Genomic DNA, 13,943 nt, shown 5'->3' on the forward strand with positions numbered 1-13,943 from the left:
AAAATAGGTCATATTTGTCCACAAACCATTATTATGTGCATTATTGTTCTTATTATATGCTAGCTTGTATTATACTAATACCTGTAGTTAGTGTTGAGCTGGCCCAGATCTTTAGCCAAGATAGAGTCACCTAAGACACCAAGATGGATGACCCATATGGGACCTAGCCCCTTTGGGGAAATGGAGACTGAACATTCTGCAGTTCTCAGAAGTCTTCTTGATGCCTTATCTCAGCAGAAGAGTGTGACCACAGCCTCCTTCCTATCCTAATGGCCAGAGCCCCCACACATATAAAATTTTGCTTATAGCAGCCCCTTTTACCTGCAACAGTTTCTTTTCCCTTAGTGTTCTCCTGCCACTCTCTCACCCAACTTAAACCACCCTATAAAACTCCCCTTTTTGCAAGGAAGCTCTCCCTCTTCTTGGAGACAGCCTGGCAGTTCATCCGCCTTTACAGGTGGATCTCTGGTTGAGGCAGCCTGGTCTACAAAGCGAGTTCCAGGAAAGGCACAGAGCTACACAGAGAAACCCTGTCTCGAAAAACAAAAAAACAAAACAAAACAAAAAGCTTTGGCCTTAGCATAGCTCTGGTGGTTTTATTCTCTCATTAAGCCTCACAGTTAGTTTAGATTTTATCAGTTCTGCTATATTTATCCTTGGAACATCTTTCAAATACTTTAGGTTTGTAATTGAAAAGTTTACTATAAAAAAATATCAAAACCAAAAGTGTGTTGCTTTACAAAATGAGTTTATTAGAATATGTGATGGGTGTCAACTTTGAGTTTTATAAACAACAGTGATATTTGGCTTCATAAATGTACTGTGAAGTAGTAATGTGATTCATAATATTAAAGCAAAAATAGTTATCAGCAAGGTGACAATAGAAAAAATTGTAAGATGTAACTCAAAATAAATAATAAATGAAATTAAATCAATAATCTATGACTCAGAAACTATAGCATATTTATAGTTGCTTTTCTTAAATATGTCTAGTGTCATTTATGTTTTCATATTTGTAAATTTTTAAAATTAGCATACACAGTATTAGGTGTCATTATGGCATTTTCTTTTTTTGATAAATTAATTTATTTCACATTTTGGCCATAGCTTCCCCTCCTTCCTCTCCTCCCAGTCCCCCCACCCCCATCTTCCATCTCCCTAATTCACTCCCCCTCCATTCCTGTTCAGGAAAGGGCAGGTGTCCCATGAATATCAACACAACATGGCACATCAAGTTGCAGTAAGACTAAGCACTTCCCTATGTATTAAGGTTAGTCAAGGTGACCCAATATGAGGAGTAGGGGCCTAAAAGCAAGTAAAAGAGTTGGAGATAGCCACTGTTCTACTGTTAGGACTCCCACAAGAGGACCAAGTTACACAATTGTAACATATATGCAGAGTGCCTAGTTCAGTCCCATGCAGGCTCCTTGGTTGTTGATTTGGTCTCTGTGAGCTCCTATGAGCCCAGGTTAGTTGATTCTGTGAGTTTTCTTGTTTCTTGTTTCTTGTTTCCATCAATTGCTAGATGAAGCCTCTCTGATGACAGTTGGGTTAGACACCAATATGGTCACAGGAGATGGTCAGTTCAGGCTATATATCCACTATTGCTAAGAGTCTTAGCTGGGGTCATCCTTATAGATTCTTGGGAGATTCTCTTGAACCAGGTTTTTACCTGACCCTAAAATGTGCCCCCCTTTCCAGTAGTCTCTTTAAGTAAGTCTCCTCCTCCATTCCTCTCCCTAACTTGATCACTCATGTTCCCATTCCCACCTACCTTCAGTCCACTCACAAAACTCTATTTTCTCTTCCCAAGGAGATCCAGACATTCCCCCCCAATGAACCCTCCTTGTTACCTAATCTCCCTGTGGATTGTAGCATGTTATCCTTTATCTTACAGCTAATATCTACTTATGAGTGAGTACATACCATGTTTGTCTTTGTCTGGGTTACCTCACTCAGGATGATTTTTTTCTAGTTCCATCCATTTGCCTTCAAATTTCCTGATGTAATTGTTTTAACAGCTGAGTAATACTCCACTGTGTAGATGTACTACATTTTCTTTATCCATTTCTTGGTTGAGGGACATCTAGGTTGTTTCCAGGTTCTGACTATTACAAATAAACTTGCTATGAATGTAGCTGAGCAAGTGTCCTTATGGTATGATTGAGCATCCTTTGGGTATATGCCCAAGAGTGGTATAGCTGGGTTGTAGCTGAAGTTTTTCTGTGTCCCACCCAGACAGAAAAGGAGAGGTGCTGTGGGATGTTCTGTATGCTGTGAATATGTGTTGCTCTGATTGGTTGACAAATAAAATGCTGATTGGGCAGTAGCCAGGCAGGAATTATAGGCAGGATAAGCAGACAAGGAGAATTCTGGGAAGAGAAAGGCTGAGTGAGGAGACACCAGCCTGCCCTCCAGGGAGCAGCATGTAATGGCACACAGATAAAGCCATGGAGCATGTGGTGACATACAGATTAACAGAAATGGGCTGAGTTTAAATGTAAGAGCTAGTCAGTGGTAGGCCTGAGCTAATGGCTGAGCAGTTTTAATTAATATAAGCCTCTGTGTGTTTACTTGGGTCTGAGCAGCTTTGGACCAGGTGGGACACAGGAAAACTTTCAGCTACACTGGGTCTTGTGGTAAGTTGATTCCCAGTTTTCTAAGAAACCACCACACTGATTTCCAAAGTGGCTGGTGGTACAAGTTTGCACTCCCACCAACAACGGAGGAGAGTTCCCCTTGTTCCACATCTTTTCCAGCATGAGCTGTTTATCTTAGCCATTTTGACAGGTGTAAGACGGAGAGTAAGATCACAGAGTCATTTTGATTTGTAGTTCCCTGATGAATAAGGATATTGAACACCTTAAGTGTTTCTCAGCCATTTGAAATTCTTCTGTTGAGAATTCTGTTTAGATCTGTACTCCATTTTTAATTGGATTATTGGTTTGTTGATTCCCCTTTCTTCTTCTCTTCCTTTGCCCTTACACGCACCCACCTCATATCATCCTATCTCCTTTTATGACATTTCTTTTTATTAACATTTATTATTATTATTTATTTATTTATTTATTTATTTATTTATTTATTGTGTGTGTGTGTGTATGAGAGAGAGTAAAGAAAAATAATATAGTACATGTAGAGGTCTAAGGGCAACTTGCAGGAGTCTTTTCTCCTTCCATCATGCAGGTATCAGGGACAGAACTCAAGCCGTTCTTCACCTAGTGAGTAATCTCTCTAGCCCTTATTATCATATTTCTTGTTTTCAAAGACATTAAAAATTTTTTCCTAATATTTAGCTCTATTGTTTTTTGTTTGTTTGTTTGTTTGTTTTTCGAGACAGGGTTTCTCTGCGTAGCTTTGCGCCTTTCCTGGAACTCATTTGGTAGCCCAGGCTGGCCTCAAACTCACAGAGATCCGCCTGGCTCTGCCTCCCGAGTGCTGGGATTAAAGGCGTGTGCCACGACCACCCAGCCCTAGCTCTATTTTTATACATGCTGTATCAGATATAAATTTATTTGAGCAGTTTTCTTTGGCTGACTTTGTAATAGGTTTTCTTTAATCTTTTTTTGCTATGAAATTATTTTAAACATTATTTTGGCACAAACACTTGATTTTTGGCTCTTTTTAAAATATTCCTTTTTCTATACTTTTGAGGTCATATAAACTTAGTTGAAATGTTATTTTTATAATTGTCTAAATTTTTAGCAAAATGATGTCAGAAAAGAAAAAAATAACCAAGAAGTTGTGGTATATATGTATAATGGAATACTATTCACATATGAAGCAGAATGAAATCCTATCATTTGTAACAAACTGGGTAAATCTGGAAATAATTCAGGCAGAGAAAGATAAATGCCACTTGATCTCAATCAAAATTTGATCTCAGAAATTGAAGGTTAATGATGTTTCCCAGAGGCCAGTGACATCAGGGAATGAGAACTGGTGCTATTATACTTTTAGGAGGAAGCAAGACAAGAGTACTATCACACAGAATGGTGACCACAGGTATCAGTTATATACCATACCTTTCAAAAAGATAGAAGATATGGTTTTAGACTTTTGATCATAAAAAAGATAAATGTTTCAGGAGATAAATGACATGTAGTGTATTTTAATATTCTAAAAGTATTGCTGTACTTTCTATGTTTTTAATATCTAACTTATTTAAATTCTTGAAATTCAATTTTATCCATAACTATTCAGATTAGTCACTGATATCAATACTGAGATCTGTACATATTCAGAAACTCAGAACTTAGTCCAGAGTTGTTGCATCTGAATATGCATTTTAATTACATTTCCTATTCATAATTGCATATATATTTTAAAAATTTATAGTGTTCTAACTTATCATTAATGTTTTTCCATGTGAAAGATATACAATTTATATAGTATGATACAAATTTAGCACACACTATAAATAGTGTTGATTCTTTCAGTTTACATTATATTTCACTAAAAATGTGAGTTTTGGTGGATCTTATATCATTTTTCATTAAATACACAAGACAACATTCCTACATATCAAAGAATTTTATTGATTCATATTACTTAGATCCAAACCACTTTTAGCTCTCCTTTCATCTTTGGTAAAATTAGGAACTCAGCAAATATATAACTTTATTGATTGATAATTACTTACCTTATGCAATTAATTTATTTCTGTATTGGGGCAGTTGTCATTCAGAGATGTAGCCATTGATTTCTCCCCAGAGGAATATGAATGCCTGGGCCCTGCACAGTGGGATTTGTATAGTGATGTGATGTTAGAGAATTACAGCAACCTTGTCTCTCTGGGTGAGTATCACTCCCCTACTGAATTCTTAATTCATTGTCAATATTTCAGTGTCTTTCTTTGTAGAATATCTCATGGGAGCTCATGCTTTATATCAATGAATTTCATATTTCTGCTTTTAAGGAAAAAATAGAAGGGTGGCTAAGAATAAATTAGTTAAGTTTATTATATTCCTTCTATTTTTAACCTTTTTTGTTTTTAAATTATGAACCCTTCACTCTAGTGGTAATTTTAGAAATTAAGTTGCATGAGACATACCACACAATCTTAAAACAATATACCCTTTAATGTTAAATTTTCTGTATTTGTAAATAAAGCTCAAGATCTTCAAACTGTAAAATCTTCCTTTGTATTCTAATATACTTATCAGGAAAGATTTAGAGAAATGGGTTTTTTTTTTTCCTACAAGCTTTCATTTATGTCATCTTTCCTTATAAGCAAATACTAGGATAGAAATGCTGATTTTCCAGAGACCAACACAAAGCATCATTTTTCTACAAACAGGTCTTGCTTTCTCTAAGCCATATCTGATCACATTTCTGGAACAAAGAAAACAGCCTTGGAATGTGAAACAACAAGCAACAGTAGCCGTGTACCCAGGTATGTAGGAATGTATGAGTGAGAGGATGCAGATGAGATGTTCAAAAATCCAACAGAATGCCAGGCTTTTAAAATGTGGATTGAGAAGCTGTTTCATGGAAATAATTTTAGGAGTCTCCATTGATTTCTCTTAACTATCAAACAAGGACATTTCATGTGGATCTCTATCATACATCATAAGTCCTCTGAGTCATGTTCTTCCCCTCCAGTGATCTCTACCCACATTCATAGTGACTAACAAAGTAATTACTTTTGCCTATGAAGAGCTACATCCTGATAAATGTTTCATTGCTGTGTAGGGTTCAGACAGTTCACAGATACTTCTAAAAACCCCTGAGTCAAATCTTTATAATACAGTAGCCACAACTGGGTTTTGCTATGGGATGTCTTTCTGTATGCTGTGAATACGTGTTGCTCTCATTGGTTGATAAATAAAGCTGCTTTGGCCTATGGCAAGGCAGGATAGAGCCAGGTGGGAAATCCAAGCAGAGATACAGGAGAAGAAGGGCAGAGTCAAGGGAAATGCCAGCCAGCCACCAAAGAAGCCAGATGCCATTAGATAAGTAATGCCACAGCCCCATAGCAATACATAGATGAATAGAAATGGGTTAATTTAAATGTAAGAGGTAACTAGTTATAAGCTTGAGCTATCAACCAAGCATTTCCAAGTAATATTAAGCCTCTGGGTGATTATTTTAAAAGTGGCTGTGAGAGTGGGTGGGACAGAAAATCTTCCACTTACAGAGTTTCTCTAATTTTATCTATATGCTCATTGATCAAAATTGTCTCCTCCAAGCTCTCTGTGAATGTACAATTTTTTTCAATCTCTCTACACCAATGATTTAAAATGCATGTGTTTTTATAGTCCCAGCCAAAAAGGATACATAATTGGATGAATTTTTTAAATAATTTTTTTTGTATTCTTTCAGGATTTTATGGGTTCAAGATTCTCCTTGTCTTATTTGGAAATCCATTTTCTGTGGGTTTTTTTTTTTTTTTGGTCTAGTTTTTCACAAATAAGTTGATAATATGTTTAGGCATATTCTAATTGGATTGAAGTTAAGAAAATGTAAGACAATGAAAAAATCTGTTAACTGTATCTATATTTCCAATAGAATTTAATTTTTATTTACCTGTTCCCATGTTTTCATACTATACACAATAGTTACCTCTGCCATATTTGTAGAAATTATGCTATAGTTATTATCTGTTTATGAATAGACATGTTGACCTTACTAAAATTTCTGTGATTTACAGATAAATTATATAATTATAAATTAATACATTTAAATTTATTTCAATTGCATAAAAGTATCTTGAATATTTTGAGTATGCTATTCAATAGCATTGTTTATTCAAATTGTTTTGTAGTATATATATATTTTTTTTTTTCCTTTTTTTTCCGAGACAGGGTTTCTCTGTGCAGCTTTGCACCTTTCCTGGAACTCGCTTTGGAGACCAGGCTGGCCTCGAACTCACAGAGATCCGCCTGCCTCTGCCTCCCGAGTGCTGGGATTAAAGGCGTGCGCCACCATCACCCGGCTTGTAGTATATTTTTAGAAAATGTTTTTGCTTTTGAAAATAACTCTATACTTATGAAAGAAACTGTATATTTTTGTCTCCATACAATTTATTACATTCAGCATTCTACTTTCAGTTTTACAAGTTTTATTACTATAGAATCTTCAAGTAATTCAGGTCATATGTCTTTGTGTAATAGGTTTTATTTCATTTTTCATAGCACCTTTAAGATTCATCCTTATGGTAGATAGCACATGATTACCTTTTAAAGGTGGAATAGTATTTCATTGTTTGTATATTCCATATTGTCTTCATCTTTTTGGTACAATGGAAATTAGGTTGTTTCCACCTGTGGTATTTTCTGAGTAATGCTGCAATGATTTGGGGTATAGAAATATATTTTACATTCTATATTTTATGGGTCATGGGAGGGTAAATTTCATGTAAATATGTAACTGAATAAAAATATCCAATGTTAACAATAAGCATTATAAATATAAAGATTATTGTTGTTATTGATACCTTATTATTTATTCAATAGGAATAAAACCTTATAAATGTAAAGAATGTGGCAAGGCCTTTGTTCGGAATTCACTCCTTATTCAACACCAGAGAATTCATACTGGAGAGAAACCCTACAAATGTGAACAGTGTGGCAAAGCTTTTAGCTGTTCTTCAAGCCTCACCCCACATCAAAGAATTCATACTGGAGAGAAACCCTACAAATGTGAACAATGTGGTCAAGCATTTAACTGTTCTTCACACCTGTATAAGCATCAAAGAATTCATACTGGTGAGAAACCCTATAAATGCACAGAATGTGGTAAAGCTTTTAACTGGTCTTCAAGCCTTACCCAACATCAAAGAATTCATACTGGAGAGAAACCCTACAAATGTAAAGAATGTGACTTGGCCTTTAATTGTTCTTCACACCTGTACAGGCATCAGAGAATTCATACAGGTGAAAAACTTTACAAATGCAAGGAATGTGGCAAGGCCTTTAACTGTTCTTCATACCTTAATTATCATCAGATACTTCATACTGGAGATAAACCCTACAAATGTAAAGAATGTGGCAAAGCCTTTACCATGGTCTCTTATCTCACTCGACATCAGAGAATTCATACTGGAGAAAAACCCTATAAATGTAAAGAATGTGACAAAGCATTTAATAATTGTTCAGCCCTAATTCAACACCAAAGAATTCATACTGGAGAGAAACCCTACAAATGTGAAGAATGTGGCAAAGCTTTTAATAATAGTTCAAGCCTTACTCATCACCAAAGAATTCACACTGGAGAGAAACCCTACAAATGTAAAGAATGTGGCAAGGCCTTTAACTCATCTTCACACCTAAATTATCATCAAAGAATTCATACTGGAGAGAAACCCTATAGGTGTGAAGAATGTAGCAAAGCCTTTAATAATTTTTCAGCCCTTATTCAACACCAAAGAATCCATACTGGAGAGAAACCCTACAAGTGTGAAAAATGTGGCAAAGCCTTTAATAATTGTTCAGCTCTTAGTCAACACCAAAGAATTCATACTGGAGAGAAACCCTACAAATGCAAAGAATGTGGCCAGGGCTTTAACTGTTCTTCAAATCTTAAACAACACCAAAGAATTCATACTAGAGAAAAACTCTACAAATATGAAGATTATGGCAAAGCTTTTAATAATTGCAAAGCCCTTACTCAATACCAAAGAATCCATACATACTGGAGAGAAACCCTGTAAATGCAAACAGGGTGGCAAAGTATTTAACAATTGTTTTACACTTATGTAATATCAAAATTTACATAATAGAAACACAGCAAGTTAAAATCAAGTGGAAAATCCTTTATTCTTCATGCCATAATCAACATCAGAGATTTTTGTATTGGTGAGAAACCTTGCACATATAAGTAATGTTACACAGCCTTTAGCTGAAGCTTGATCTTCATTAACCATCAATGAATTCATATTAGGTAGAAACTTTATACATGTAATGACTGGAAGGAATTTAGTCTAATATTTACAGCTCAGAAAAGCAAAGTATTCTACAAAACATGTAACTAATAACAATATAGCCAAGCCTTTGCTGACACCTCAAATCTTACGAATATAAGGATATTATTATAACATAAATCCAATGAATATATGGAATGTCACAAAAACTTGAAGGAAGCCAGGCATAGTGGCACACACCTTTAATCCCAGCACTCAGAAGACAGAGGCAGCTAGATCTCTGTGAGGTTTAGGCCAGCCTGGTTTGCAAAGCAAGGGCTGTTACACAGAGAAACCCTGTCCGGAAAAGAAAAAGAAAAAACTTGGAGTGCTTATAATTTAATTTATAGGGCTTCATTATTTGATATAATGAAAGAAATATAACAGACGTCAGAATCTTCAAATAACTTACCTCTGTAAGGATATCAATTTATTATAAAAAACAAATTTACTATGTAGCCTCACTTTTTAAAACTGAATGAAGCATAGCTCTCAAATGATTGTATCAAAAGAACAAAACTGGTTCTTGAGAGTTACTTTTTTCCAGAAACTATGTGTTAGATTTGGAAACATAGATTGTGAAGTTTAATTGTCTTAATAAAGGTGTTTCTTGATGTATTGTCACTGTTGTATATTGAATGACATATTATTCTATCTTAAATTAGAATATTCCACTTTATTCAGGGATACAGTTAGCAGATTTTAATTCTGTATTGCTAGCAATTAGTAGAATGACATATCATTCTTTGACCAGTGTTAAAAATATGCTTCAAGTAATTGGGAAGTTATTGTTCTATATGACATATTTTTTCTTTTTTTTCTTTTTTTAATTACTTGGAAATTTTTGTACTTCTCTTTCCTATTCTTGCTCCTCCATCCATTCCTCTGAGATAATACCCTCTCTACCTACCCAACTTCATGTTCTTAAAAAAAAACAAAAAACAAGAAATTGTTAAAATAAAATAAAAATCACTTTTCCTAAAGGACTTTTGTAGATGAATTTCTAAACAGTCTCATTAAATAAAAAACACGGTTTTGGGGATTTAGCTCAGTGGTAGAGCACTTGCCTAGCAAGTGCAAGGCCCTGGGTTCAGTCCTCAGCCCTGAAAAAAAAAACAACACGGAGTCAGAAATTGGGGTTAAAGCCTGAAAGAGATCAATGATCTGGGTGGTCGTTGGTTTTAGAGGGCTTAACACCACCTACTCCAGTGATGGTAAGGCCATCCTTAAGCTTCCAATGAGGAAATGCCTGGACATCATTAGTAGATATTACAGTTGGGTCTGCATCAGTGTCTACTAGACCCTTGGTGGGTCTGCCATCCAGGCAGAGGGTCATCATTGGGAGAATGGGGGACTATGGGAAGGGTCCAAAATACTCTGGGTTTGGAGGGACCCCCTCTTACATGCTGGACTGAGGGGTGCCCCTCCTCAAGTTGAAAGGAACCTGGAGAGAGCTCTTGCAGTCATGTGCCCAATGAAACTGTGTTTGGCTTTTGGGGCATTTGGTCTTGGGTTGAGCCTTAGGGAAGTCTCAATAAAGGTGGCATGACTGACCACAGACCCAGCAAGAATGGTCAGGTCAGTTGGGAGAGGACTATCCATGACATTATCTTTGGAAGCTAATAGTGCATTGAGAGAGGCAGTAAGGGCTGCTATGGGCCCTGCCTGAGGGTCAAGATCACAAGTAGTGATCACCCATTTATGGATGTCCTCATTATGCACTGCTGCAACTGCATTTCAAGCAGGAGTATTAAGCACCTCCAATGTTAATTGCTTAATGAGAATCTCCCTGGTCCGGCCAGGATCCACCTCTTTCTCTACTGCCTCAATGGCTAGAGCTAAGAAGTCAGTAAACAATCCTCCCCTCCCTGGGCAGGGTGCAGGGGAGCGGCTGTATCAGATTACAAAATTAGGCAGTTGGATCCCAAGGAGTGCAGGATTTCAAGGCTTTAAATGCAAGTTCAGAGACCTGCTGAAAATGGGCATGCAGGCTAATTCGAGCTTGAGTCATGGAATTAACATATTGGCCCCAGCTGGTCAGCACTTCTAGGGATATAGCAATATTATATTGTATATTGAGGCATGCCTGTGTCTCTGCCTCATCATCATATGCCACTCACTACTTAAGAAAAACTGGGGGCTCAAGCACAGCTTTCATCAAATTATACAAGTCTGTAAATGTATTGCCCATTGTCCTAAGACTTGCTCAAAATACAGGGAGTCAGGACTGATTCATTAGTGGCTTTATGAATCAAGGACAGATCCGTAAGAAGAGTGGGCACCCAGGGCTGGTTGGCCGCATCAGGTCCCACACTGACTGGAAAGGCAAAAGGGTTAGAAGAGTGATATTTAATTGTTGGGGCTTGCATAAGGGGCTCAGGTACTGGGGCAGGATTAGTCATAATAATATATATAATAATATATAATAATAAAAAAATATGAGAGATTGAATGACAAGCTTTACTTACTGAGGGGTTTTTGCCTTAAGGGAATCACAGTGAGGCTCTTCAGGGCATGAGGATGAGGGGAGTTCTGCCCAAGGATAGAGAGTTCCCTCTGTAGGAGGTGAGACAGGAGGTTTCTTTGGCAGGCTGTCCTCGTCCTCCAAATCTGGCTCTACATATGGAGGTGGGAAATCAAGCGAGAGGGAATTCATTTTTTGTGTCTTACAGTAGTCATTAAAAGCTCTAAGAACATTGTCCGTGGTACCTGATTTTATACAGGCTATAATGCCTAGTAGTATGGGTACAAACGCTGAACGAGGGGACTTCACTTCTTGAACCTTCTTTTTCATGGTAAAAAAAAAAAAAAAAAAAACCTCTCATCCATAATGAGGGATCCCAGATGTTCTCAGGAGAGATCAAGGGTGCTAGAGCAGAGATATTGTCACAAAAACTGACTGGGTGAGAGTGGTGGATGCAAATATCTCTGGTCTGTACAAGAGCTTTAAGTGCCAAAATCTGAGGCTCCTTTGCAGAAGAAGGGAAGTTACTCATTACCTGTGAAAGAGGCAAGGGTAAAAAGTGCACTCTCCTGGGAGTGGTCAGGTGCATTTGGGGTCCAGCGCTTGTGCGGCTGACAGTGAGAGTGGAAAGCTGCAGTAGCTGGGGATCCAAGCACCTCCACTCCTGATTGCTGCCATAGCCTGAGAGTGCGTAGCAAAAGAGAGCATGCAGGTCTTGGCCACCCCACCTTGTAATGAGTGGGCATTTGGGCACAGGCTGAATGTGGGGCTACTGCAGCCCAAGGCTGACCAAAGTATCCCACTATGGGGAATAGGTTCCAAAAAGCCAGCTCATGTGCTAGGGACAGGTCCTGGTCCCACTGCTAGGGGCACCACAAACAGGCCAAGCTACACAACTGTTATCCACATGCAGAGGGTCTAGATAGGACCCATTAGGCTCCCTAGATGTTGGTCTAGAGTATGCGAGCTCCCACAAGCTCAGGTCAGCTGTCTCTAGGGGTTTCTCCATCATGATCTTGACCCCCCTTGCTCATATAATCCCTCCTCCCTCTCTTCAACTGGACTCCTGGAGCTCAGCCCAGTGTGTGGCTGTGGATCTCTGCATCTGCTTTCATCAATTACTGGATAAAAGGCTCTTTGATGACAATTAGGGTAGTCACCAATCTGATTATAGAAGGCCAGTTCAGGCACCCTCTCCACTATTTCTAGGAGTCTTAACTGGGGTCATCCTTGTAGATTACTGGGAGTTTCCCTGGCACCAGGTTTCTCCCTAACCCTATAATGGCCACCTCTATCAAGATATATCTTTCATTGCTCTCCCTCTCCATCCCTCCCTCAAATCAACCATCTGGATCCCTCACATTTCCATCCCCCATCCCCTCCCTTCTCTTCCCATCCCCAGTTTACCCAGGAGATCTCATCTATTTCCCCTTCCCAAAGTGAGCCATTCGTCCCTCTTAGGATCCTCCTTGTTACCTAGTTTCTCTGGGGTTGTGGATTGTAGCCTGATTATCCTTTGCTTTACATCTAATATCCATTATGAGTGAGTACACATTGTGTTTGTCTTTCTGCATCTGGATTGCCTCACTCAGGAAGGTTTTTCTAGTTCCATCCATTTGCCTGCAAATTTCATGATGTCTTTTTTTTTAACAGCTGAGTGATACCCTATTGTATAAATATACCATATTTTCTTTATCCATTCTTCAGTTGAGGGACATCTAGATTGTTTCTACATTCTATCTAGTATATGTAATGCTGCTATGAACATAGTTGAGCAAGTTTCCTTGTGGTATGATTGAGCATCCTTTGGGTATATGCCCAAGGGTGGTATTGCTGGGTCAGAAGAATGATTCCCAATTTTCTGAGAAATCACCATACTGATTTCCAAAGTGGATGTACAAATTTGCACTCTCACCAGCAGTGGAGGAGTGTTTCCCTTACTCCACATCCTCTTCAACATAGGCTGTCATTTGCGGTTTTTATCTTAGCCATTCTGACAGGTGTAAGATGGTATCTCAGAGTCATTCTGATTAGCATTTCCCTGATAGCTAAGATTGTTGAACAATTCTTTAAGTGTATCTCAGTCATTTAAAATTCTGTTGAGAATTCTGTTTAAATCTGTACCCTATTTTTAATTGGATTATTTGGTATTTTGATGTTTATATTCTTAAGTTCTTTATATATTTTGGAGATCAGCCCTCTGTCAGATGTGGGGTTGGGGAATATCTTTTCCCATTCTGTAGGCTGCTATTTTGTCTTATTGACACTTTACCCTACAGAAGTTTCTCAGTGTCAGGAGGTCCCATTTATTAATTGTCAATTTCAGTGTCTGTGCTACTAGTATTATATTCAGGAAGTGGTCTTCTCAGATATTATTAAGGACCAGTCTTATTAATCTTCTTCCCAGGGGCCCAGAAGAGAAGCTACAAATGGTGAGAATTATTTTTTGGGAAAAGAATCTAAGTACACCAAGCTCTTTTGTCCATCTATTTTATTTCTCTGGGATAAAATTCTATCTACATATCTCTCTCTACATTATCTGCTGTCCCCTCTAAGTTCTATCTTAATTCTCTCATC

The 13,943-nt window shown here is 37.7% G+C and overlaps 1 protein-coding gene across 3 annotated transcripts in view; it reads left to right on the top strand.

Moving 5' to 3' along the window:
• Positions 1 to 9,520, top strand: part of LOC102909743 (uncharacterized) — a 36,243-nt gene extending 26,723 nt beyond the window's left edge. For 2 of the 3 annotated variants that reach the window (XM_042261324.2, XM_076551648.1), the window contains exons 4-6: positions 4,677 to 4,797; positions 5,300 to 5,395; positions 7,458 to 9,520. In XM_042261324.2, the coding sequence (XP_042117258.1) occupies positions 4,677 to 4,797; positions 5,300 to 5,395; positions 7,458 to 8,653 (1,413 nt within the window). In that variant the 3' untranslated portion in view covers positions 8,654 to 9,520. Of the gene's footprint in view, positions 1 to 3,186; positions 3,222 to 4,676; positions 4,798 to 5,299; positions 5,396 to 7,457 lie in introns of all 3 variants that reach the window. The other variant, XM_076551650.1, reaches the window with a different exon arrangement.
• The last annotated feature ends 4,423 nt before the right edge of the window (positions 9,521 to 13,943 follow it).

Source organism: Peromyscus maniculatus, chromosome 15, assembly GCF_049852395.1.
Source record: "Peromyscus maniculatus bairdii isolate BWxNUB_F1_BW_parent chromosome 15, HU_Pman_BW_mat_3.1, whole genome shotgun sequence".
Classification (NCBI taxonomy): domain Eukaryota; kingdom Metazoa; phylum Chordata; class Mammalia; order Rodentia; family Cricetidae; genus Peromyscus; species Peromyscus maniculatus.